At 36.6% G+C, this 26066-nt stretch overlaps 2 protein-coding genes and 1 long non-coding RNA gene across 5 annotated transcripts; 2 read left to right on the forward strand and 1 right to left on the reverse strand.

The window, feature by feature from the left end:
• The first annotated feature begins 229 nt into the window (after window positions 1-229).
• LOC145117021 (Subtilase family protein) lies at window positions 230-2911 on the forward strand. The gene has a single exon (XM_079053330.1). The coding sequence runs from the start codon at window positions 286-288 to the stop codon at window positions 2602-2604; it is 2319 nt and encodes a 772-aa protein (XP_078909456.1). The 5' UTR covers window positions 230-285; the 3' UTR covers window positions 2605-2911.
• A 15115-nt stretch (window positions 2912-18026) lies between these two features.
• LOC145111867 (uncharacterized) lies at window positions 18027-21900 on the forward strand. 3 transcript variants are annotated; one of them, XM_079048112.1, is made up of 2 exons: window positions 18027-19211; window positions 21459-21900. In XM_079048112.1, exons 1-2 carry the CDS (start codon window positions 18056-18058, stop codon window positions 21653-21655), a joined length of 1353 nt encoding a protein of 450 aa, XP_078904238.1. In that variant the 5' UTR covers window positions 18027-18055; the 3' UTR covers window positions 21656-21900. The 3 variants fall into 3 exon arrangements, with proteins under 3 accessions (XP_078904238.1, XP_078904237.1, XP_078904239.1); XM_079048111.1 differs by lacking the exon at window positions 21459-21900 and adding an exon at window positions 21138-21451; XM_079048113.1 differs by lacking the exon at window positions 21459-21900 and adding an exon at window positions 21162-21451.
• LOC145111868 (uncharacterized) lies at window positions 20154-20632 on the reverse strand. The gene is made up of 3 exons (XR_013710363.1): window positions 20584-20632; window positions 20293-20370; window positions 20154-20184 (listed from the first exon to the last, which is right to left on the reverse strand). It is a non-coding gene; the product is annotated as an uncharacterized LOC145111868 (long non-coding RNA).
• Window positions 21901-26066: the final 4166 nt, after the last annotated feature.

Genomic DNA, 26066 nt, shown 5'->3' on the forward strand with positions numbered 1-26066 from the left:
TATATATATATATATATATATATATATATATATAATACAATTCGTTCTTTAAATGAATTTAAAAATAATATCTAATCGTGAATGACTAGTACGATTTTGATTGGCTGTCCAATTATTTTACAAGTAGCGTAGTGGTAGGTAATACTTACAAGTGGTCCATTTAGATCAACCAATCGATTAGTCCGACGTGTTTCAATCTCCCACTTTTAAAATTTTAATCTTTTTTCTGTGGCCTTCTTATCTTCATATTTCCTTTTTTCCCAAGGATATTCAAGATACCCAACAATGGCGACTTCACTCCCACCTCCTCTTCTTCTCCTTTGTTTCTTGTTTTTCTCTTTTGTATCTGTGACTGTCTCCACTCAGACGCGATCAATCGATCAAACAAAGACTTATATCATCCACGCTTCAAAATCTGAGAAACCTACCACGTTTTCCACTCATCATCGGTGGTACTCCTCCATCGTCGGATCTGTTTCGACGTCTCATCAACCGTCTGACATCCTTTATACCTACGAACGCTCTGTCAACGGATTCTCTGTTAGGTTGACTCGAGCTCAGGCTGCCAAGCTCCGTCGTCTCCCGGGGATACTCTCTGTGATCCCGGATCGCCGGAGAACGCTTCATACCACGCATACACCTAGCTTCCTTGGTTTGGCGGATACTTTTGGTATCTGGCCAAACTCGGAATATGGTGATGATGTTATTGTTGGAGTGCTTGACACCGGGATATGGCCTGAACGAGAGAGTTTTTCAGACGAAGGACTACCACCGGTTCCGTCTACTTGGAAAGGTAGTTGTGAAACCACGTCGGATTTTCCTGCGACGGCATGTAATCGGAAAATTATTGGGGCTAAGGCTTATTATAGAGGTTATACAGCAAGTCTTGGTAGCCGGTTGAATGAAACCGGTGGTACTCTTTCTCCTAGGGATACGGAAGGTCATGGAACTCATACGGCTTCTACGGCTGCCGGAGCGATTGTGAAGGATGCCGGATTTTTTGAGTTTGCAAGAGGTGAAGCCAGAGGTATGGCTACTAAGGCTAGGATTGCTGTTTATAAGATCTGTTGGAGCGAAGGCTGCTATGATTCCGATATACTTGCCGCCATGGATCAAGCTATCGATGATGGTGTAAACATCATCTCTTTATCGGTAGGATCTTCTGGTTATGCTCCTCAGTATTACCGAGATTCCATTGCTATTGGATCTTTTGGAGCGATGCAACACGGTATTCTCCTTTCCGCTTCCGCAGGAAATTCCGGTCCTGATCCTTATACTGCAACTAACATCGCTCCTTGGATTCTTACGGTTGGAGCTTCCACAATCGACAGAGAATTTCCGGCAGACGTTGTTCTAGGCGATGGGAGGGTTTACGGAGGCGTATCTCTTTACTCCGGTGAAGGACTCGACGACACTCAATATCCTCTAGTTTACGCAGGGGACTGTGGTAGTAGATACTGTTACTCCGGACAACTAAACTCCACACTAGTCGCCGGCAAAATCGTGATATGCGATCGTGGAGGCAACGCAAGGGTTGAAAAGGGAAGCGCCGTTAAAATAGCCGGAGGCGTCGGAATGATACATACAAACTTAGACGAGAACGGCGAAGAACTTCTCGCCGATGCGCATCTCCTACCTGCAACTATGGTTGGTGCTGCAGGTGGAGATAAGATAAAAGAATATTTAAAATCCGATCCGTCACCAACGGCGACGATTGTCTTCAAAGGGACAATCATCGGAACATCACCATCAGCACCGCGTGTGGCTTCATTCTCAAGCCGTGGGCCGAACTACCGCACGGCGGAGATCATCAAACCTGACGTGATTGCTCCCGGCGTTAACATTCTAGCCGCTTGGACCGGGTACACCAGCCCGACCGATTTGGATATTGACTCTAGACGGGTTGAGTTCAATATTATATCTGGTACATCGATGTCATGTCCTCATGTGAGTGGCCTAGCCGCTTTGCTCCGTCGGGCCCACTCGACGTGGACACCAGCTGCTATAAAATCTGCACTCATGACCACCGCTTATTACTTGGACGACACCGGAAAGAATATTACCGACCTTGCCACCGGCGAACAATCCACACCGTTCGTTCACGGATCAGGACACGTGGATCCAAACAGAGCCCTTAATCCAGGTTTGGTATACGACGCTGGTGTCGATGATTACTTGTCCTTCCTTTGCGCCATTGGATACGACTCCAAGCAAATAGCTACTTTTACAAAAGATCCAGTGGATTGCAGCGAGGGAAAGTTCAGTAATCCCGGCGATCTAAACTACCCATCTTTTTCTGTTGTGTTTGATTCCAAAACCGGCGGAGTTGTGAAGTACAACAGGGTTGTGAAGAACGTAGGGAGTGAGGTGGATGCGGTTTATAAGGTGAAAGTGAGTGCTCCGCAGGGGGTGGAGGTGGTTGTGTCACCGGTGAAGCTTGAGTTTAGTGAAGAGAAGAAAGAAGTGGAATATGAGATCACTTTCAGCTCCGGTGGTGGTGGAAGTGCGGTGTTTGGGGCCATTGAATGGAGCGATGGAATGCACAATGTAAGAAGCCCGATTGCCATCCAATGGAAGAAGAGTTATGGGCAAATGAGCATGTAAATTTGAATTTGGCATTCTTTTTCAAATGCTGAATTGACCAAGAAGGTTTCCGACATGGTTCCTGAAATCTTTTTGGGAAAACAAGAGAGATGGATTGTTGGGGTTTAAGGTTGGGTTAGTTGGTAAGTTGTTGGCATCATAAGCACTTCTGGGCTTTTCGATGGTAATTTCTATTTCCTTTTTTTTTTTTTTTACATTTAAGTTGGGTTTTAATTATACTAATAATAATGTAACAATTACTCTCTTGTTGTAAAAATAGCGAAACAAGTTCAAGAAAAAATGTTTTCAATGATGTTATTCCATTTAAGGTTGCTTCTATATTGTTAGAGAAAACATTCTCGTTAACCAAATATAGACAATGTATTTCACAAAACGATGGGCACGCTTCTCTCTATGTTGGGCTTGTGCTCCAATAATGAATTGTTTATTCTTGGCTTTGGCCCAATTCTAGTGATGGGGCACGTATGCTTCAATATCCTTTATCAGTTTTATAGTTCATGGTTAGAGTTTTAACCTTGGGTATCATTTTAACTCTATCTTAAGATTCTTTGATGCTATGAACAAATAGCTTAGCAAAAATAAATATAATTATCAAGATAGAGTTTTTCAAGAGAGTGGGCTGATGCATTTGGATCCATTCATAATCTTCGCAGGAACGCTCTTTTCAAAAAGGAGTGGACTGATGCACTTGTGATGCCTTATTTAAACAATCATCTTAACTGGCCAAATCTTTATATGCATCATTGATTTTTAATACATATTTAAATACACGATAGGGATAGACAAAGGCAAATTTATATATAAATACATATAGAGTTTCAAAGAAAGTTCCAAACTTAAACATGTACATATCAAACGGAAAAATGTGGTGTTTTGTAATGACTTCATTCAAAGATGCAGTGAAAATAAGTTCCAAACTTACTTGTGTAAAGTCATTGAGGATTTATTATTGATCTAATTGTATTTTTTATTTGATTGGATCGTTTTCATTTAGATGTTTTTCTATTTCAAATTTTAATGCTACATTTTTATTATTATTTACAACTAGTAGGTTTCCCCGTGGGACGGAAGGTGTTGAGTTCTGTTTGTTTTTTTGTGGTCTATTGATCAGATGTGGAGTAATCACCGTAAAATGCAAACATCCAAGTAGCTACATATATAAGCAACAATGGCTTTGTAGTTTTTTTCTGAATCCTGTAACATTAAAAAATAAGAAATTGTAAACATGTTTCAGTGTGTGTACGTGGGTGGGTGTCTGTTTCCAATGAAGGGTAAGCTAACAAAAACATAAATATATTATGTACAACCACTGTAACAAAAACAACCATTGACAAAAACATAAAATACAGTCATTGGTTACCTTCAAATCAGGATCAACTGTGATGGTAGCGGATTCAAATTGTGGCACCTTATACAAAACAAAACAAAAGTCAGTCCAAGGTTAAAATGAACTTCAATAAAACTCAAAAGAAAGGTAAAAAAATAATGAATCGGAATCAAGTGTGATTAAAGTTTGAAAATGTCACTTTAAAGGTTAAAAATTGACCGCTTTAGTGGTTAATTAACAAATTATTTCCTGCAGTATGTACATTTTATGGGAACGTACTTTCTAGAGAGGTAAACAAAACAGCAATCTATGTGTTTAATAACAACGGGTCTCTAAAAACACAAATGCAAAAAATAGCAATATACTTTCCTTGATTTATTATTTATTACAATATTATTTTTTCATTTCTCCTATTACATTAGTGAACTTTGACAAATATACCTACTTATAGCAATGTCACCTAAATACAAAACAATTTTCACTGTTTTAAATGGATATATTTTTCAAAGTACGATGTCAGTAATAAAAAAATCGAAAGGACAATATTGTAATTGCAGAGTTTTCAAAGTATAATGCCTTCCTTAGTAACAAAAAATAAAATAAAAGAACAATGCTTTAACAGAAAGAAATTAAAGTAGGATGCTATAATTAATATATGAGAAATAAATGAAAGTGTGTTGCTATTTCCTGCATTTAGCTCGAAAAGAAAAGATAGAACCTCTTACAATCTAGAAAGTAGTCTCCAAATCTGTATAAAAATCAGGTGAAGTTGTTTTTGTTTATCCTACTGCATTATAAAGAAATTTTTTCTTAGTTTTAGCCTTCAAATAATGGCAAAATCAAAGAAAGTCAAAGATTTTACAAATTTGTTAGATTTCCTAGTTGACCAAGCGTAATCGGCAGCCTCCAAGTCAACTGTTTGAAGACAAGATCCTGAAATTTAATTGAATAAATAAACTTTTTATTGAATAATAATTACGTTTACAGAAATCAAAGACTTGATCATTCTTACAAAGATTGCAAATTGATTAATCTCCCTAAATCAGGTGGAATGGTTCCTGAAAGTTTGTTTTGATGAGTATATAAACAAAAAATAATTTGATCCTTATGGTAAAATGTCCAAATTGCCCACAAAACAAAATGAGCTTACAGTCTTGTTATTGCCAAGTTCTGGTGGGATTTCTGGTTGCCAAGAAGCGAACTATATACGAAAGAATAAGCTTAAGATTGGAAACTTTGTAGTTGTCTTAAAATTAGATTATGAAATTGAAGGGTAAAAAAGAGATTTCACATTCCTTCTAATTGTGTTAAACCCCATTTAGGTTGTAAGAAATTGTAGGCAACATCACTGCAAATAAAACGGACTATTCATCAATTTCGTTAAATCTGGAGAACTTTAAAAGATTATGAAATTAAAGGGTAAAAAAGAGATTTCACATTTCTTCTAACTGTGTAAAAGAGGATTTACAAGGACCGGAGGAAAGGAGAGTTTGCTAGTTCAGGTGAAAGAACGCCGTCAAGACTATACAACTTGTGCGTGCTGCATACAAGATCTTGTCTAAGTTGCACACGCACACGCACCTGTAACTTAAAACAAGAAACCAAAAAAAATAGTTTATATTAAGATTCGTGATGAAATTATTGAAGTTATGAAAGACTAAAAAAGTTTGCTATGATTTAGGCTTCAAAACAAATTGATTTAAAGCGAAAATGAAAAAATGAAAAATGAAAGTAAACTCATTTTGATTAAAAAATTTCAACCGATACCGTTATAACTTTTACCCATCAAAATTCATTAATCCAGTAATCTAATAAATCAAACCAAAAACATTTTTTTCTACAACTTTTACTGCCAAAATCAGATACTCTACAACATTTATACTCAAAAGATTTTAAAATATCTATATTTTATTGGGAAATCTCCAGAAAAGTCTTAATATTTTACCATAATTTACGAAAAAAGTCTCAAACTAAAATTTGTTTACTAAAAAGTCTCAATTACCTGTAAAAATGACGATTTGATCCATTTTCCGGTTTATCGGTTTCATTACTTACCCGGTTTCAATAAATTCTCATCATTTTACCTTAATTTACGAATAAGTCCCAAAATAATACTCCCTCCGTCCCAAAATAATTGGCCACAGACAAAAAACACATAGATTAAGAAAACATTAATTATCATTAACTTTATTAAATGAAATGACAGTCTTACCATTTTGTTGCATTTAATTTGATGGTAGTTGCATTTAATTTCATGATAATTTAACTAATAATGAGAGATATTATGGTAAAAGACATATTTATTTTTAGAAGTTGGCTATTATTTTGGGACAAACCAAAAATGAAACATGGACTATTAATATGGGACGGAGGGAGTATTAAGTAATGATTTTGCCATTTCTCAATTTAACATATATTTTACCGGGTTCATTGCTGATCTGGAGGTCTACTCATTAAATTAGCTGATAAGATGGATATAATGAGTTATATAATGCTACGTTTACCGTAAAATTTAATATCCATCTCATCAACTCATTTATGATTATCTATCCAGATCAGCAATGAAACCGGTAAAATGTATATTTTTGGGAAAAGGGGCAGGAAATGAGCTTATAAGATAGATATATTGGGTTATATAAGATTAGATAGACAATTTGAAATTTCTTATAAACTTAAAAATGACGAATTTGTTGCTAGTTTATATAAATATTGTAGTTTTCGTTGGATGCATTTTATATTTCAAAAAATATACAGTAGATTATGATATCATTTTATGGTAAACATAACATTATATAACCTAACATATCCATATCATTAGCTCATTTAATGTCTGTGCGTCCAGGTCAGTAATGATATCGGTAATATGTATGTTACAGCGAGAAAAGGGCTAAATCATCACTTAAATTTAGTTTGAGACTTATTCGTAAATTATGGTAACATAATGAGATTTTAATGGAACCAGGTAAGTAATGAAACCGGTAAACCAGGAAAAAGGGATCAAATCGTCATTTTTACCGGTAATTGAGATTTTTTCATAAACAAATTTTAGTTTGAGATTTTTTCGTAAATTAGGATGAAATATTAGGACTTTTCCTGAGATTTACCTATTTTATTTAGCCTTTATTCCAATCAAAAAAACCTCATGGTCATCTAAATCTTAGATGGTAAACCGATTATACCAGTTATGATTTTGTAAGTACAGGAGTCTAATGTGTGACCTTTCATGTCCAATGTGTGACCTTTCATGCTCCAGATGAAAAACTCCGGTAAGCAGCTTCAAGAAAATAACCTTATTAAATCGAAAAAAAAAACATCCATAATAAAACCAAAGCATACTCAAAATTAGTGAATCTTTTGTCCTATTTGTATTAAATCTCTTCCAACAAAGCTTTCCAAAACCTATCATTTACTGTCTAAATCTACAAAAAAAATAAAAATAAATAATGAATAAGATCTCAATTGGCAAAAAAAAAATCACGCTTAAGCCATTCATCCGGTTATGCAAAATACGTTTTACCTAGATCTGGGTCCACATCCGCCTTATAAACTATCTACTTGTCTTGATACATCTTTTCTTCTGTTACAAACCTGAATAACATAAAAGTGAAACTACTTAGTACGATTGATTTGTATTTCCCAAATCGCCCCTTATATCTTAAACAACAACCAAAATTACCTTAAAATCAACTATCATCCAGGTAACCTGATGTTCCACTTCCATCTCCATAATGGAATGTGTAAGTATACTGATTATTTGAAAAGATGGAATCAGAACACCGACCAGGTTGAGAACATCTTTGGTCTGAACATGAGATAGGATAAGATGTTGATGAGCTTAAACGATCATAGAAGGTAATTGGAATCTATTAAATATAAAAAACACACACACGATATCAATACTACATCATTGATTCTTAAAAAGTTGACCATGTTATTCTGAATCTTTGGTTATAAATCATTTATGGCTTCTCATTCTAGAATTTAACTGGCTTCCAAAGTCTTCCACTAGAAGAGAAGTTCATATAGTAGTTTGAAAATGGGGCATGATTTGGGTAAGAAAATGATAAAAAGTTTTCAGATTGTTGATACCCTTTTTGAAGACCCCCGGACTGGGAAGCAGAACCCAATTAAAACAAAATCATAAAAAAACATTGCATGTGCATTTCTTTCTATTACACAACTTTTTAACACAAATATCAACACATACCTTGTTGAGAGACCTGAAATGTTGTGACTGAAGGATAGACTTAGGAACAGAAGGTGCCTTGACTTCATGTACAAAGTGTAAATAGGAGATTTCCTAGTGTAAAAATTCTTGGTTCTTTTGAAGTTTAAATCATTTGATTTCATCTTATTCGAGCCAGTAGCACATTTTGTACCCAAAGATGTTGAAATTTTGTTTGTTGATGTTGAATTCCAGAAGCGCTCAACCTCTGAGTTAATAGGCAAACTTAGACAAATCAAGTGTTGCTTGTTTCTAGTCTGAAGTGGTACTGAAAAGATATTTTTTTTACCAATTAATAACGTATTCTTTGCTGAAAACCCATAGCTACCTGGTAAGAGAAACCAAACACATAATCAATTAAACGCCAAAACATGACTCTATGTCAGCATAAGTAGAACTTATGTATGATTGCAGTAATGAAATTCTAAGCACTCATATCTTCTGGTTGCCAACGTAACTTCTTTACCTGAGTAAGCCTTTGAATTGAACTTCATAATCCTAGGATGTAACACCCGGAATCTAGAAGGTTAATTGTGGAATTATGCCAATTTCAAGTTGAACTCGACGAGTTGAAGATGAAATCGTGGGAATTTAATGGGTCTACTCGACGAGTTGAGGAGCCTCAACTCGGCGAGTTGGCCACTCAGAAGGAAACCCTAATTTTAGGGTGTTGCACCCTATTTCAACACCTTAAGTCCCAAGTGTTGGCCTCATTTCCAGCCTCCATAGCCCCTAACTCTAATCTCGAAACCCTAGAGCCTTCTTGAGTGTTGTGAGCTCATTGCGGGTGTGTTTGAAGATCATTGAAGAAAGAAAAGCTTGGTGCAAAGTGGTGGTTCGAGTAGGAGCTTTCAGATCTAGGTTCTTTGCTCCATTTCCAACATATTTCGGGTATAAAGTCCTAACCTTGCTTAATATTTGATTAGATCTCCTTATTTTGGGTTTTGTTGTGTTTTGGCCTATTTTTGGGGATGATGATGGAGTAAAGTCTTTTAGGGGTTGTTCTTTCAGATCTGGGTTGGTTTTGGTACCCTTAATCTTAAAAGTGCAAACTTTATGAGGATTTTGGTGTCATGCATGCATTAAGTCAATTATTAAGTCCATTCCAAGCTTAAGAGCTTCATTTAAACATGCATGAACGTAAAGTTGGCAACTTACGTGGTTTTCCATCTCAAGGAAGTCAGATCTATGTTTTGGAGTCATGTCCAAATGGATTAAGTACTTAATGTATTAAGAGGTGGTTTCTGGCGAACTCGACGAGTTTGTTGGATAAACTCGGCGAGTTGGCTTGGTTTTCCTCGACATTTTCAGATTGATAAGAGGAACTCGGCGAGTTGGTGGGTCAACTCAGCGAGTTGACCTGGTTTTTCCCGATCTATGAATATTGATGGAGAAACTCAACGAGTTGGGTTAACTTGGATTGTTGAATTTGACTTTTGATGTATGTCTTTGACCAAGTTTGTCCCGAGGGGTGTTTGTGATAACCTGATTTGGATTTAAGGAAAATATGGGCTTAGGATAAGACCCATATGGGGTTGGGCCCAATTTGGAAATTTAGGCCATTAGTGGACCTTTGTGGATCTTTTGGTTTTGGGCCTTAGTTTTGGTGCATGTTGGGTCAGGGGTAAAATGGTCATTTTACCCGAAGTTTGGATTATGGATTATAGCGTGGGACCCAATTGCTAATTGGGTGTGTTATTGGTTTTGATAGCTTGGAAGCCGACAGGGCAACAACTAAGGACTTTCTTTCGGGGAGCTTTTGCATTCGAGGTGAGTTTTCCTCACTGTACTTATGGGTCGAAGGCACCAATGCCGACCCTTTTGGATTTTTATCTTGGTTTATCTTTTGATTGAGTGTTGTTATGATATGTTAGATCGGTATCTTGGTAGATAGGATGTTGCTATGCTGTTATGATATGTTAGATCGGTATCCTGGTAGATAAGATGTTGCTACACTTATTGATCTGTATGATCTATGCTTGCCTGTTGTTTGATTATGTGCTTATGAGTTATGTATATGTCGACATATGTGTGCCTGTGTTTGGGTTGAGGTGGTCCTGCTTTGTGCTGAAGGCCAACAGACCCAGGGCGGTCAGGATAGACTGAAGGCCTGCGAGGTGGACCAGTCAGGTCGAAGGCCCGGAGAACGGTCTAGACAGGCTGTAGTCCTGGTGAGGCGGTCCAGACATGCTGAAAGTTCTATGAGCGGTCCAGACATGCTGTAGGTCCGGGGAGGCGGTCCAGACATGCTGAAGGCTCTGTATACATGTTGTTATTTATGTATGTTATATGTTTGGGTGTTGGTACTTTGGGGGAACTCATTAAGCTTTGTGCTTACAGTTTTAGTTTATGGTTTCTGGTACTTCAGTGGATCGTGGAAATGTGAAGGTGTGACCGTACACATCGTCACGTTTTGGACTTATGATTTCTGGGAAACTCTGATAATGTGAATGTTTTGAAAACTATGTTGAAAGACATTCTGATTTTTAAATAATGTTTTGGGAACAACGGTTTTTGTAAACACTTCTATAGAAAAAGGATAGTTTTTAAAAAGTTTAAATTTTATGAAATTTAATGGATGTTACATAGGAATCATGTATAAGGGAGATATGGATACCAGTTGGTATGATAATCTCAGAAATCTACAGAAACGTTGTTCTCATGGGAAGCCCAAATGGAGGTGTATCAATGTACAATGCATATTCAATATATAGCTCTAGTGTTTTATCTTCAACGATGTTACCCGTATCGGCTGCATATTCAACCAAATTTACGTATAAATCTTACATATAAATACTTTCTTGGTGGGGCATGGATAGATTTTGATGTTCATGTTCAAGCACATGAAGTACGTTTACCGAATTAGTCATAATTTATTTCCTTCCTTGACAAAAAGAAAACTTACTGATGATAAATATATAATCTGTATTTATCCTATTATCATCAAAAATGAAAATTCCAGGAGTGAATTCTTTATAAAATATGTCTCCCATAAATTACTGGTCCCTTGAATTCGTATGAAATTGAATAAACAATGAACTTTGTAGATACCAAAAGTGGTATTAGGGTTTCCTAAACGTTAATCCAAATTAAATGACAGGACTTGCAAAGATATTCACCTGGATTACAGGAATTATTCGAAGGTAAATGCCGTTCTAACTTTTTGATTCCATAAGTAACCGGAAGACTGATGTCGCAAGAGAAGAAGAATCGAAACTCGTTCCCAGTGATTGTTTTCTCAAAGGGTTCGCCAAAGGAAAATAACTTGATACTAATAGGGTTAAGTTTTGAAAGAGGTCAAAACAGGTGGAGATCATCCACCATGTTTGACTTGTGCAGCTGAATTTGTTTACCCAACGAATATGGAGAAGCTTTTTCAGTGCATTGAAGAAGACCAAATGCAGATGAAGAGGGGTCGCATCCAGCACACCACCCTTCGCCATGGAAGCACCTCTATGATTTTGCCCTAGAAAACCATCGGAAGCCAAATAGCAAACCTAAACGAATAGATAATTAGTCGATTTGGTACCGCGATGTCAATTAGTGATATAAGGGATGTCGATGAGTTCAGAGAGAGATGAAGGGTTTTGGAGAGGTAGTGGGAAGCATCGAGATAAACAGAGTGGCCGGTGGTGGAAGGATCGGTGAATGTAGAGTAAGTAACCGAGAGATAGGCAGTTGAGGAAAAGGCGGCGACCAGATGAACAGTGGTGGAGCTAGGTATTGTTCCTAACTCCACCAATATATATATATATATATATATATATATATATATATATATATATATATAATATGCCTTATGGTCTAGTTAATTTAAAGAAGCTAATATGGCTCCTACATATTTTATGCTTACAATAATCATATTGAATAGATTCATGCTCTTGATGGATATTGAAAGAAAGAAATAGAGAAAGAAACTTTAATGTTAAAAAATGTTTTAGGATTATATGCAAGTGTTCTAGCTTTTGTATTCTTTTTCAAGTATATATATTATAAACCTTGTATGGCATTACCTTGAGAGTCTTTGATAAATGAAATTTTAAATGATCGTCACATCGAAATATTCAGTATGTTAATTTACTTAATATGCATCAAAACATTTTCATGAAACTATGTGAAGAACTTGAATTAAAATATGGATTGAAGGCAAGTGATAAATGTCAGTCGTTGAAAATTTTGGGATTTTTGTATAAACTCTTGAGTTAGTTGGGTCCAATACTGATGTTGGGAGCGATTTTTTAATGATCGAGAGATACGATTAGTAGATAATTTCATGAAGTTCTAGAGACAATAAATTCTAGAGGCAAGCGTTTTAAGGGTCTAGCACATGACATTATATAATCGAAAGAGCCAACATTACAATGTATATCATAACAAATCAAGAAAGACAAAAGGTATATCTTATTTTAAGGTATTTTATTTATATGATTTTCTAATTTCCTAATAAAAAATACTTCATTCTCATTACTTTTTTAGAGATTACGTTGAATGTATTGATGGTACACATAAAATGACATGCATCCCTAAAACACAACAGTTGTGCTATATTGGTATAAAAAAGGTACTGACATTTAATGTAATGAAAACTTTGTTTTTTGATATGTGTTATATGTATTTTACCTTTACATATGTTTGATGTTATGGTCTGCACATGACACACACATTTTCATTCATACAATTAACATGTCATCACTGAACTTCCCACCTGAACGTAAATTATCATAACTGTCCACATTATTTGGTTACTATTATATAAATGACATTCAAAATTCCTTTTTTCACCATTTAACATGTAACTATTATTTGGTTGATAAAAATTTGAAAGATCTAGTATGCTCAAGAATCATATTAAAATAATATTGCTAATTAACATATGATACTAAAGGGTCACACTAACAACAGCTTGATATAATTGATTATTTATTAGAAATTGATTTTAATAAATATGCAATAAACTCTTATAATTAAATTGGAAATTATCTATTTCTAAGAAATAATAATTTTCATTAGCAAGTAACATTACATAATTCATATGGTATGAATTAATAAGTCATGCACAACATTTTGGACTAGATAAATTCTTTTGTCTTTTACCAAAAAGTTAAAGTTTATATTTTATAAACTTGGTTTATAAAATATAAAGTTTTTGTCCTCTTTTGACTTCTTAATTTCGAAATTGAGGAAGAAGAAAGAAGGCATAGTTATTTGATTTATTTAATCAAAAGTATGACATGTCTTAAAACATTGAGTGACAAGAGACAAGATCTCTTTTGCATTAGTTTATGTGACTTCCCCAAATTGACGGTCATTTTAAAAATTTTATTTATGCTTATTTTAAAATCAGAGTATCCTTTTTGAAGAATATTATTGCGGAATTTGTCTCCGAAAATATGGTAAATATATTCACTACTAGAAAAACAGCCTTTTACGACGCGCAAATGCGTGTCAAGGAAGGCCCTGTCATAACGAGAGACGACGCGCTTTTGCGCGTCGTCTATTTACGACGCGCATTTACAACGCGCTCTTACGACACGCAATGCGTGTCAAGGAAGGCCCTATCATAAAGAAGACGACACACATTTGCGTGTCGTAACCTTACGACGCACATTTACGACGCGCATTGCGTATCATTAAAGCCCCTGTCATAAAGAAAGACGACACACATTTTACGTGTCATAAAGTTAAATGTTTTAAAAATTATATATTTTGATAGATTTACTAATTTTCAAATTAAATAACACATTAAAATCTCATAATATAAAATAAAATACCATAAATAACAAAGATAATTCATTTCACTAATATGTCAAATACAAATAATTATTCCAATAGTGAGTAAATGTTATAAAAATATGAACTCAAGAGAAGCAAAATTTATATACAATTGCATTATCTAGCTTATTATGTGTCAACAACTCTCTGTGTGTTTGCTTTTGCTTGAGTCTCATTTCCTCCAAAGCTTCTAGCCATTCCAAAGTATGATATCTTAGGGTTCATGTCCAAATCAAGTAAAACATTGCTAACTTAAATTCATCAAGTCCTTGGCATGAAGTCTTAGGTAGAAGCTTAACTGCAATCTCCAATCCTTCTAGCAGACCCTAAAGATCATTATTGGCCATGTAGCAGGATCAACCTGCCAAAATTGGATAAGTTAAGAATATGCAATAAGATTGGTGAAAAGACATAAATGCCCCTACCTTGTATTCAACAGTAGCAATGTTTTGGCAGGAACTCGAATTGAAGAAGAATTGGAATATATTACACGTTTGCACTACTAGGATGGAATTGGGCATCTCAAAGTCAAACATCCAGGACCATCATTGATAGATATGCTAATGTAAGCTACCATCTTCATAGAAGTTAACCAAAACAATATTAGAACAGAAAACAGAGAAATCGACACCAGGCAACAATGTCTTAAAACCAACTCATCATCGAATCATTGACACCTTGGAATTCAAGCTCAAAACATGTATTTCATGTTATTTGTTTCTGCCAACGCCTTGTTAGATTCCATGAGTGACTGAAACAAGGATTAGTATAAAAATGTTATAATCATAAGTCAATTAACGCAAGAATATTAACAAAATGTTTACCTGTGAACCAGCTTCGGTTACATAAGTAATACAAAATCTTTACTTCATTTTGAGAGATTTTGAGTAACATAGAACTAATCTTAGAATTTTTTATTTTAGAACAAAACCTACACCTAAAACAGTAACTATTAGCGTATCATCTACGCATGTATATATGTTTGTATTTTAGTATAGGCCCAAATCTTTACCTTGTATTATTTAGCCCATATTGTAATTATTTTATATATTAATGAATCTCAAGGCCAATAGGTGATTCATGGGAAAATAACACGCTTTCATGGTATCGAGCTCTTCCATTAAAAAAAAAATTCCTTTTTTTTTCTTCCCTCTCTCTCGCTAACCCTACGTCACAGGCACCTTCTTGCCGCCAACTAATCTCTTCTTCTCCATTAGAGATGGGCACAAAAACCGGATTCGGGTCTAGGATCCGATCCGATCCGGAAACCGGATTTAGTCAAAACCGGATTTGACCGAACCGGATCGGATTAATCCGGTGACCGGATCCAAACCGGATTCTCGCTTCGGACTTCATATCGGATTATACAGCGGATCGCAAACCGGATCCAAAACCGGATCCGAACCGGTTTTTTTTTCCGTTAAAAAACGGGAATTTTTCAATTTTTTTTTTCCTTATAGCCGTTGGAAACCAAAAAAACGGCTAGTTTGACTTTTCTTGACTTTTTGGCCCTTCTAAACACATATAAATACAAGCCATTTGCTCCATTTCCATTTTACACAAATTTCTACTACTTTATACTTCTATTTTCATAATCTTCCAAAAAATGAGCTCCCGAAATTCTACCGCGGGTCAAGAGTCGGATGCAACGGTGGTTAAAATCTTACCAACCACTCGGAGTAAAGATGTGTGGGAACATTATGATTTGTGTTTGTTGTCGAACGGGAAAGAAAAAGCAAGGTGCAAGCAATGCGGGATGTTTTTGGGAAAAGATGGCAATAGTACGTTGAGGAGTCATACAACAAAAACGTGTCCGGTTGTAAAAGGTCAAGACGATCCGGATCAACCAAATATTACTCCCGACGGTTCGATCTTTATTTACAACAATGATGACATTCGTGAAAGCTTTTGCAAGTTCGTCATTCAAGAGGGCTTGCCTTTCAACCACTTCGACAACCCACGATTAACAAGGATTTTGCGGGAAAAAATGCAACCACAATACCGACAAGTAAGTCGTACTTCTCTTAGACGTGATGCTTTAAAGTATTGGGATATAGCCAAAAAAGATATGCAATTGGGATTTTTAAATATAAAAACCGGTGTTTCTTTAACTTGTGATGTTTGGTTTTCCACTGGAACTTGTCCCAAAAGCTATCTTGCCGTCACGGCACATTGGATAGATCCCTCTACTTGGGTAATGAACATACGAGTTATTGCTTTTGAACTTTTTGCGCATCCTCACACATGGGCACGATTATTTGCAATTTTAGTAAGCGTTATAGAGACTTATAATTTACGCGACAAAATCTTCTCTATTTCGTTTGACAATGCAAGTAACAATACCGCCGCCGCAAAAAGATTAATTGCAAAATATAAACCTATTTTGGATGGCTCGTTTTTTTATACTAGATGTGTTTGTCACATTATTAATCTTGCCGTACAAGATGGTTTAAAAATGATTGATTCGACGATTGAAAAATTCAAAACTGTGTTAACTAGAGTTTTTGGAAAAAATAAAGCTACAATGGAAAAATATCGAAAATTTGCCATTTCCATCAACGTAACTCCATATAGTCCTCATTGGGATGTTGACACTAGATGGAGTTCAACATGCATGATGTTTGAAAGTTTGACACGCCAAAGAATCGCTTTACAATTATTTTACGACACAATTTCAAAAGGAAAAAACCCGGTTTCGGATTATGATTGGGATTTGATGGAAGAGTTTGTGGATATGTTAAAAGTTTTTAAACAATCAACCACTTTTTATCGGGCGTGTATTACCCTACAAGTCCGTTGTTACTAAATGAATTATGGTTGATGTCCGCACAATTGGAGCGTTTTGAACAAAGAAGTGAAATATTTGTTTTGGTTACGAGACCAATGAGACAAAAACTAGTCAAATATTTCAAAGAAATGCCACCACTTTTTACTTGCGCCGCGGCATTAAACCCTTGTATCAATGTTACGGGTGTAGAGGCTTTGATTACCAAAATTTCTATGTCTTTAAATTTGCACAAAGATGACTCAAACTACATGCGTAACCAAATACACACTTTTAATAATACTTTTACTAATTTGTTTGACCTTTACGCTACAAAATATGGCAATATGTCAAACACTTTTGCAAGTGTAACCGACTCTACTAGTGGTGCATCAGGTAGTGGTGGGGATCGAACGGATTTTCATATCGACGTCTATAACTACCTTTTGGAGGAACAAAACAAAAGAGCACGCACATTAACCCCTAGTAGCGAACTTGGAATTTATATGGGGTCAAACTTTTTAAAATTCATGAGTGCACCACAATTTAAAATTTTGGATCTTTTGGCTTGGTGGAGAGAAAAGGAAGCGCAATTTCCTATTCTCTCCGTCATGACCCGTGATTTACTAACCGTCCAAGCTTCCACGGTAGCTTCGGAATCCGCTTTTTCTTTTAGTGGTAGAGTTTTATCAAACTTGAGGACGAATCTTACCCCGGTTGCAGTAGATGTTTGCGTTTGCTTGAAGGATTACTTGGATTCGGTGGAACGTATACAACACTTGGCATCACTAGAAGGCCCACTACCACAAAATGTTGAACCGGAGATCATGGATGAAGAATATGCACAAGGCTTATCAACACCTCCGGAAGACGAAGACGATGACGATGAAGACGAAAACGAAGATGAAGAATATGGTATTGATGAGACCCCTAGTTATTTGCGTGGCGGTTGAAGAATATTTTAGTGAAGGCGACACAAAGTGGAAGACCACAAAAACTATTTCTATTTGGCTAAATGTTATAACGCCACTTTATTATTATTATTATTAGTTAACTAGTTTGAAAACTCTTTCTAATTCGACGTTTGATGTATGTTTTAACTATTTTAATGAACCTATGTTGCAGTTTGTGTTATATATGAGCTCCAAAAAATGTTTTTTTTAAAAAAAAAAATAAAAATAAAAAAAGGGTAAATCGGATCGGATCCTAATCGGATCGGATTAAACCGATTCGGATTCGGGGGTCGAAAAACCGGTCAAATCCGGTTTGAAACCGGTTCGGATCCGGATCGGATCGGATCCTGTGTTTGTGCATCTCTATCAGACTCCATCGTCTTCTTTTTCTCTCCTCTTCAATTCTCACCATGTCTGATTCATCGAAGAACCAGAAACCCTTTGGTGTTACCAACATCAAAGTTTATGTCCCATTAATCTTGGATCTCAATCAACTTAACTATTATGCCTGGAAGGAACTATTTCAAACCCACTGTAGCAGTTTTGGTGTCAAGGGGCATCTCACCGGAACCTCCAAACCCGCTGATGACAAGGATGAAGCATGGACACATCTTGATGATCTTGTCAAAATGTGGATTTATGGCACCGTCACACAGAGTCTCCTCAACATGATCCTAAAGCCAAATGCAACTGCTCATACGGTCTGGTCAACTCTTGAAACTCTATTCCGTGACAACCAACAAACCCGTGCCATTGAACTTGATCAGGAACTCCGCACTCTCACCCTTGGCGACCTCACAATCTCTCAATATTGTGAACGGATGAAGGTAATTTCTGACCTACTCGCCAACATTGGTTCACCCGTTCCTGAACACACCTTGGTCACATACCTTATCAATGGTTTGTCACCCAAGTATGACAACATCGCCACAGTGTTGCGCCACCAAAATCCGCCTCCCTCTCTACTCAAATGTCGATCCATCTTAACCTTGGAAGAGCGCACCCTAAACCGCAACCGCCCTGTTCAACCTCTTCACATGGACCATGCTTCATCACCCAATGCCCTTCATGTGGGAAACCCTCCAAACTCTCAAATCCGGGCCTCCACCAACAACAGAGGTGGTAGAAGACATTCACAATCACGCCGCGGTGGCTCCAATGTTTCAGACAACTGCCGCCCACCTGCTGTTGCACAACAAAACCCACCAGGGCTGCCTTGGAATCCTCACTCGGTACCTTGGACTCCTTTCATGTGGCCATATGTTACCTGGCAGCAGCCCTACCGACCGCCGACACAGCAGCAACAACCCCGTCAACAGCCGGGTGTGCTCGGTTCTGCACCGCATCAGACCTCGGGTGCCACAAGTCCACATCAGCAGCATGCAGCGTTTTATGCTGCCCTTCATTCTCCTGGTCTTCTCCCCCCTACTCAGTGGTTTCCACCATTGACCCCGGACCAGCCCACGGACATCACTCAGGCCCTAAATGCCATGCAAATCAATGATCAGTCGGACCCTAACTGGTATATGGACACAGGTGCTACCTCCCATCTCACCTCAGACACAGGTAAACTCGATTCTATTAGCACTAGAAGTCATATAAAACATGTCCTTGTTGGCAATGGTTCACCCATACCCGTTACACATGCCGGCCAAACCAAATTTCCTTCCTCTCATCGTCCTTTATATCTTCGTAATGTTTTAGTCACACCTAACATTATTAAGATTCTGACTAACAAAAACACAACATTTTAATGGGGAAAAGAAGAGTAGAAGAGAATTGACATTTCTACATGATCACAAGATGGACCTATTAAATGTAACTCACAGTTAGAAGATAAACTACATGATATAAAAAGAAATTGATAAATGGATTTTTATGGTAGGAAGGGCATAATTGTCATTCGGACATTCCTCTGATAAACCTAGAAAGTTCACATGAAAGGCTCTCTCAAGAGTCAAGGCTGTGGGCAAGTTTAGTTCCTTGGTCACCGCTTCCAAATTTGGAATATCCCACTGTCAAATCCAAGAAAAAAGAAAATCAATTATTGAAATTACATGAAAGTTTGGGGGCTTTTGCAAACAAAAAATAATTTAGTCTTGTCCGGAAAAGTCAATAAATTATAGCAGGGTAGCACCACTTCCCTGGGTTACAAATAAATGGGGGCCCACAACAGCAGAGCTACAAGATGTGTGTGTGCGTACCACCTGCTTAATGTGTACCGGAAAGGAATGCCAAACATGATTACAAGTCTCCCTTAATCTTGATTACTCACCTGCTTAAGTAGAATGCTGTTGTTGAGAAGGTTACCTAGCAACAGAGAAAAACACAGCACCTCTCCCACAATCACAACATCATTTACAGAAAAAGGGTTGTCAATTACTTTCATTAAGACTTTCATTCAGTCACAAAAATATTAAATAAAAGGGTGAAAAAAAAAATAACTTACTTTTGATAAGTTGATCTCCCTTAGAGCAAACACAGCTAAAGCCTTGAACAAGACCCTATGGCCTTCTTCTAATGTAAACACAATGCTCGTCTGCAAAATTGAAGAGATAAAATAAAATTTGAATATTGTTTGGGTAGTTTATATATGATTTGATAATTTGATTTAAAATACAATAAAATAAATTATCTTTTTTATTACCTTATGGGGCTTGTCAATTCCTGGGATTATAGGTTCTCTTGCTAGTATTAGAAAACGAGTTATGTTATCTAAATCATCCTGAACATTCAATATAACAATTGTAAGACAAAAGGAGAAACGTATATTTGAAAATACTATGAGATATGATTTTTTTAATGTTATCAATACATAAATTAAGCGCAACAAATAGTTGCCTATCTTTTTTAAAAACTTTTATGGGGGTATAATGACCGAAATGCCCTTGTATTTATATACATGTTTATAAATATAACATTAATAACTAGGTGACACCTGGATTGTTTGTGCTAGAATATCAAGCCCTATTTCAGCAGCCCGAGAACTTGCAACTGCTCCAGTGTCTCGTATGCCTTCCGAGGCTACAATCTATTAAAAAAAAAAACTCTTAACAAATTTTAAACAAAGAAAAAAACACAATATTAAAAGTTTAAACGCAAGAATTAGCAACATAGTTTCATTTATTTGTTTATTATAGCACCCTACTTCATTGATCAAGTGCCTGTGTCATCAACATAACTCTACTAAATCACAAACTAGCACTTACTTTCTTACAATTTTACAAAATAACCAATGACATTGATTTTGGTCTACACAGTTCTCCAATTTTGTCTATTTTAGACATCTAACTCATACTTGAAAAAACAAAATCTGTATCAAACTGATAGTTGTCCTGTGCTAAAGTAGTTTCAACCACATCTTATGTCTCAATGAACACCAATTTATGTTGCATTATTTCCTGGACCATACATAATACGTTTCAGTTAAATAAGTTCAATTCCATTCATCACTTAATTTAGCAAACTGATAGTTGTCCTGTGCTAAAGTAGTTTTAACAGAATCTGCCCTTACAGCTCCATGGTACAACACAGTTGACAAAATCAGGACTTGTAACTGCAGAAACAGGGGACCCATTGGCCTCACCGTTTTGCTTTTTGGCATTTGGGCCTATGCCATTTTTACTCATTACTTCAGCAACCTTGAAGGGTGTAATGATTTATGTATCCTATTTATATGCAGACAAGCATGCTAGTATATGAACCTGTTCTCCTGTAAACAAGAAAAAATGTAGTATTTTATATGGATAAGATAGTTAGAGCAGTTATATTCAGGGGAATGTAATTCTCATTGATTGAAATGACAAATTACAGGGACAAAAATTCTCTTCACAGATAAAAAGATTGACCTCTATAGCTCTATGTCTAAAACTAAATCAAAGAAGAGATTTAAGAAAGAATGTGTACCTGGGAAAACAAAGGGGCGATCAAATGCTTTAATAGATAGCATATCTGGTTCTTCATTCCAACTATCAGGAAGTTCCTCTGCAAAAGTGATGAGCACCAAATGACTCGAATCCATAGATGTCAAGAATACTGATTGATCTCCCTGTCATGTGTTTCCCTGTAGAAAGTGACTTGTTGATTTGTTCCACTAACCAATCAAACAAAGAAGAATATATCGATTTTGCCAATGTTGTCATCATTTGCCTATTGACATGTGATGAAATTACAAATCTGTTGTAGAAAAATGTAAAAATTGAGTTTATAATGCAAGAGAGACTTTACCTCTGTGATATGTATCCTTCCATGTAAACTAGAGCCAAATTTCAGTTTAAGTTCAAGAGTAATCTTTCAGCTGTTAAAGAATCTGGAAGAGACATGATAGATGCAATCACCCTACAAAAAAAAGAATATATTTATCATAAATCAAAAAGTATAACCTTATTAAAAAGTCAAAAAAATCTTTCATTTTGATCTTTTTACCTTTGTCCACTGACAAATTGTTTTGGTTGGAATGCTTGGGTGTTGTAGTCACTTACAGATGCATATCCCAATGCAAACTTAGCATCTGGAATAGATAAAACCTGAGCCAAATATATACAAAAAAAAGGGTATTTGTGAAAATGAGATTTCTTAAATAGAGCTGAATAAAAATACTTGCCAAATAATTCTCCTTCACAATTTCCTCTACTGCATTTACAGTTTGATTCACTTCCAAATCCTTGTAAGCTGACTATTTGCGCATCTGAAAGACAAGAGGAAACCAAGGATTATAGAAAAAGAAGAGTAAAATTTACAAAAACGCCACTTAAGAATTAATAAGAATAAGAATAACCTTTTTGGGATTGAACCGCATTGACTTAAACCAGTTCTCGATCGAGACAATTCATTAAAACATTAAACAATAACCAATTAACTCAAAACCTCAATCAACGCAAACATATTCATAAAAAAGAAACAAAAATTATCAACGATCTAAGCATAGTATGTTCTTTAATGGAAGAATAACCTAAAAAAAATACGAACCTGAGACAGAGATTGGGCTGATTGACCATGGTCGATCTAGTAGCCACCAGCAACGCGGTTCTGAGTTTTCTTCTCGATCGCGACCATGACGATTTAGTACCCACCATTGCTCCCACATTGCAGGTTGGGGGAGGTTCATCATAGAGGGAAGGAAGAATGGGAGAAGGAGTTGTGGTCGGAGGTGCGTGGTGTGAGGGTCTACCCAACGGTGGATGGCCTTGCTCGGTCCACCAACAGTGTCTCAATCTCCGGTCGTCGAACAAGAACCAGGCGTACAGAGAAAGCTGACCAGAAGTTGGAGAGAAGATGTGGAGAAGTTATGGAAACAAGCGACGAAGATGCGAAGCTGTGGGAGGATCGTGCTGGAGATGCGAAATTGGAGAGCAGATGTGGAGAAGTGAAGCAATGGAGGTTTGAGAATCGAGAGAGAAGAAAGAAAGAAAGGGGGTTTTCGACAGGGACGAGCTAGGGTTTTCAGCCGGTGGAAACAAAGCGGGGTTTTTAATTTTTGGGATTTCATTTCCCCCCTTGAGATGCAACGTGCGTTTCATTAAAATTTATAAAGCGACATGGTTAGACGACACACATTTTATTTAAGGTGCCCTCCGTGTTTTTTTTTATTAGACACTAATTTTAGGGCACGCAAAAATGCGTGTCCTCTATGCATCATATTTTGGAAAACCGACATCAATTTTTAGGGCACGCACAAATGCGTGTCCTCTATCAGCGCGAGTCATTGATTACGCGTCGTAAAAGGCTGTTTTTCTAGTAGTGATTATCAAAGAATTTACGAAGAAATGTAATTTATTAATATTAAAACATTGGAATGTCATCGTCATTACATAAACATAAGCATAAACAGACCTTACATTCATTTACACTAATGATTTACCTCTCCTTTAATCTCTCGGTATAATGTATCTTCGCATCGATACCTGTGATTCAAATAAACCGAGTGGGTCATGTTGGGAAACCTGGTGAGTACATAGGGTTTTCAACCCACAATAATATAGTTAATTTGTTTCTTCACATACTTCATGTCAAACAATTAACCCGATTACCTATCCCCATTATCTTTATTTATTCTTCCCTAAAGATTTACCCTAAGGGTCATCTCCTACATCGTATTTACCTCTCATCGCATTTCCTTATATGTTAGTTCCTAAGGACTTTTCCTAAGGATCATCGCCTACATCGCATAGACAGTACTGATTCGGGGATTACTCCCCTAATACGTGTCCAGTAAGGGTTAGAGTATCATCGCATAAATACGTAGTTACTACATCGCATGAACTTGTAATTCATCACCTACAAGTTATGATCTTGTTGGTGTTTCCACATGACTTGTTTAGATTAGTCAGTGGTCGCCATCTATACTATAGTAGATGACTACATCGCAACATCGCAACATCGAAACATCACAGGTCAAGGTTATGGCATCTCATAATCATCTCTTATCTCGCATCACCTATTCATCATCGCATATCTATCATCACCTAGTTATCATCACCTGTCTATCATCACCTATCTCTCATCACTCATCTACCAATCTTTACCCAATATATTTATAGGTATAAAATACATATACAGTTTGAATCACGTAAAACATGTATAAATTGTTCTCTAGCATAGATATCAGGAACACAAATAATATGCACATATAGCATGTATTAATATTAAATACTTCATACCTATGTGTAAGATGAAAGTAACTATGCACTAACATTCGTCTTTTCCTTCGACGAAACCTAGCATTATTATCGGTAAGTTTTAGTCTAATATTTATTACGACTAATTATTAGTCTACATTCATCATTAACTCAATGTCTACTTTCATGATCTATCAAGTAAGGAACAACCAGGTAGGATCATATCGGAGGTAGGGTCCGTTTGGTATACGAAGTATACTGTTTGGAAATCCCACTTTAAACACCTCACTAAATCAAAACCTAGACATCATCCCCGTAAGTAGATCAATTAGAATAACGACTTGGAATCACTGATAAATCTTGTTTATAGGTTCATAATAACGATAATGAACTTAAACATAAGTTATACTTAAGGTAGGGTAAGCATAACTCACTTGCAAGGGGGTTTAGCGAGGAACCAGACTCAGCACGGGCAGAACTTCTGAGCCGAAAGCTCTTCTTCTCGAAGCCTTTTGGCACTCTGGGACTCGCCTCTAACACCTAAGAGGTGCTAGGGAAAAACCGTGAGGGTTTGGGGGTGTTTGGGAGAGAATTGGAGTAAATTGGTGTGAAAAAATGAGAAGAAACTAGCTCAATTTATAGGCTGGGAGAAGTTCGTACGCGGGGCGTACTAGAGCTGTACGATGGGCATACTCAGTATGTGGGGCGTACCAACAGTTACGCAGGGTGTACGCTGCCATGTGTCAGCATCCAGTGACAAGGCGTGGGGAGAAAGCAACGGTCAGGATTTAGCCACGTGTTACCTCCGAAGTTAATTAAGAAAATTAATTACTTTCTAAAATCCGTAACTTTGGCATACGAGCTCCATTTTTGACGTTATTTATATCCACGTGTAGGTACTGCCGTGATCGACAACTTTCGTTTAGACTCTGTAGGCTAATTTTGACATTATTTCTAAAGTTATATTTTAATAGTTTTATATAGTTAAAGTCCGTTAAAAATTCATAACTTTGTCATCCGACGTCCGTTTTCGTATGTATTTATACTGTTGAGCTCCTATTAACGAGATCTTCGATTCTCACTTAGGTTGCGTCGACTAAAAATTGATCGATCTAAAATTCGATTTCTGGGCTGCGCACTGCTATGCTAAATCTTAGAAAAAGCATAACTTCCTCATACGCAGTCAGATTTGGACGTTCTCTATATTCATGCTCTCGGTTTAACGTATACTACGACTTTCGTTTAGATCTCTAAGGCTAAAAAGTAGTTTATTAAACATTCACTTTTTACGTTACGCGACGTCGTGCCGGTTTAGTCATAAAACTTCGACGCGTGATAACTTCTTCTTATAAGTCGGATTTCAGCTTTCTTTAGATGCACGGAATCCTTGTGACATATACTATAACTTGGTTAAGATTATTTACTATAAATAATCTTCTATCAAAAAGTCGTTTTTTTATGCTTATTGCCTCTAAATTGACTAGCCCGAATCTGCGGGCGTTACAATTATCTCCCCCTTAGGATGATTACGTCCCAGAATCATCAACGAAACATGGATTGTATAATGACTCCATACATTATCTTTTCATCCTAGGTAATAACCATAACTCTTATGTCTTTACTAATGAGTTTCTAACTCTTGGACTTCTTGACTGTTGGCGGTGCTCAATCTTGCACCCACTCTTTATCCTATGTTGGTCTTTCAATCATAACCTTCGAGTTACAAAGTCGATCCTTATTGGAGACTCCTGCTCCTTCTTAAACAGACTTAACTTAAGATGAGTTCTTTACTTTGATTATCGTA

This window comes from Lactuca virosa, chromosome 5, assembly GCF_052849685.1.
Source record: "Lactuca virosa cultivar CGN04683 chromosome 5, Lactuca_virosa_CGN04683_v6, whole genome shotgun sequence".
Taxonomy (NCBI): domain Eukaryota; kingdom Viridiplantae; phylum Streptophyta; class Magnoliopsida; order Asterales; family Asteraceae; genus Lactuca; species Lactuca virosa.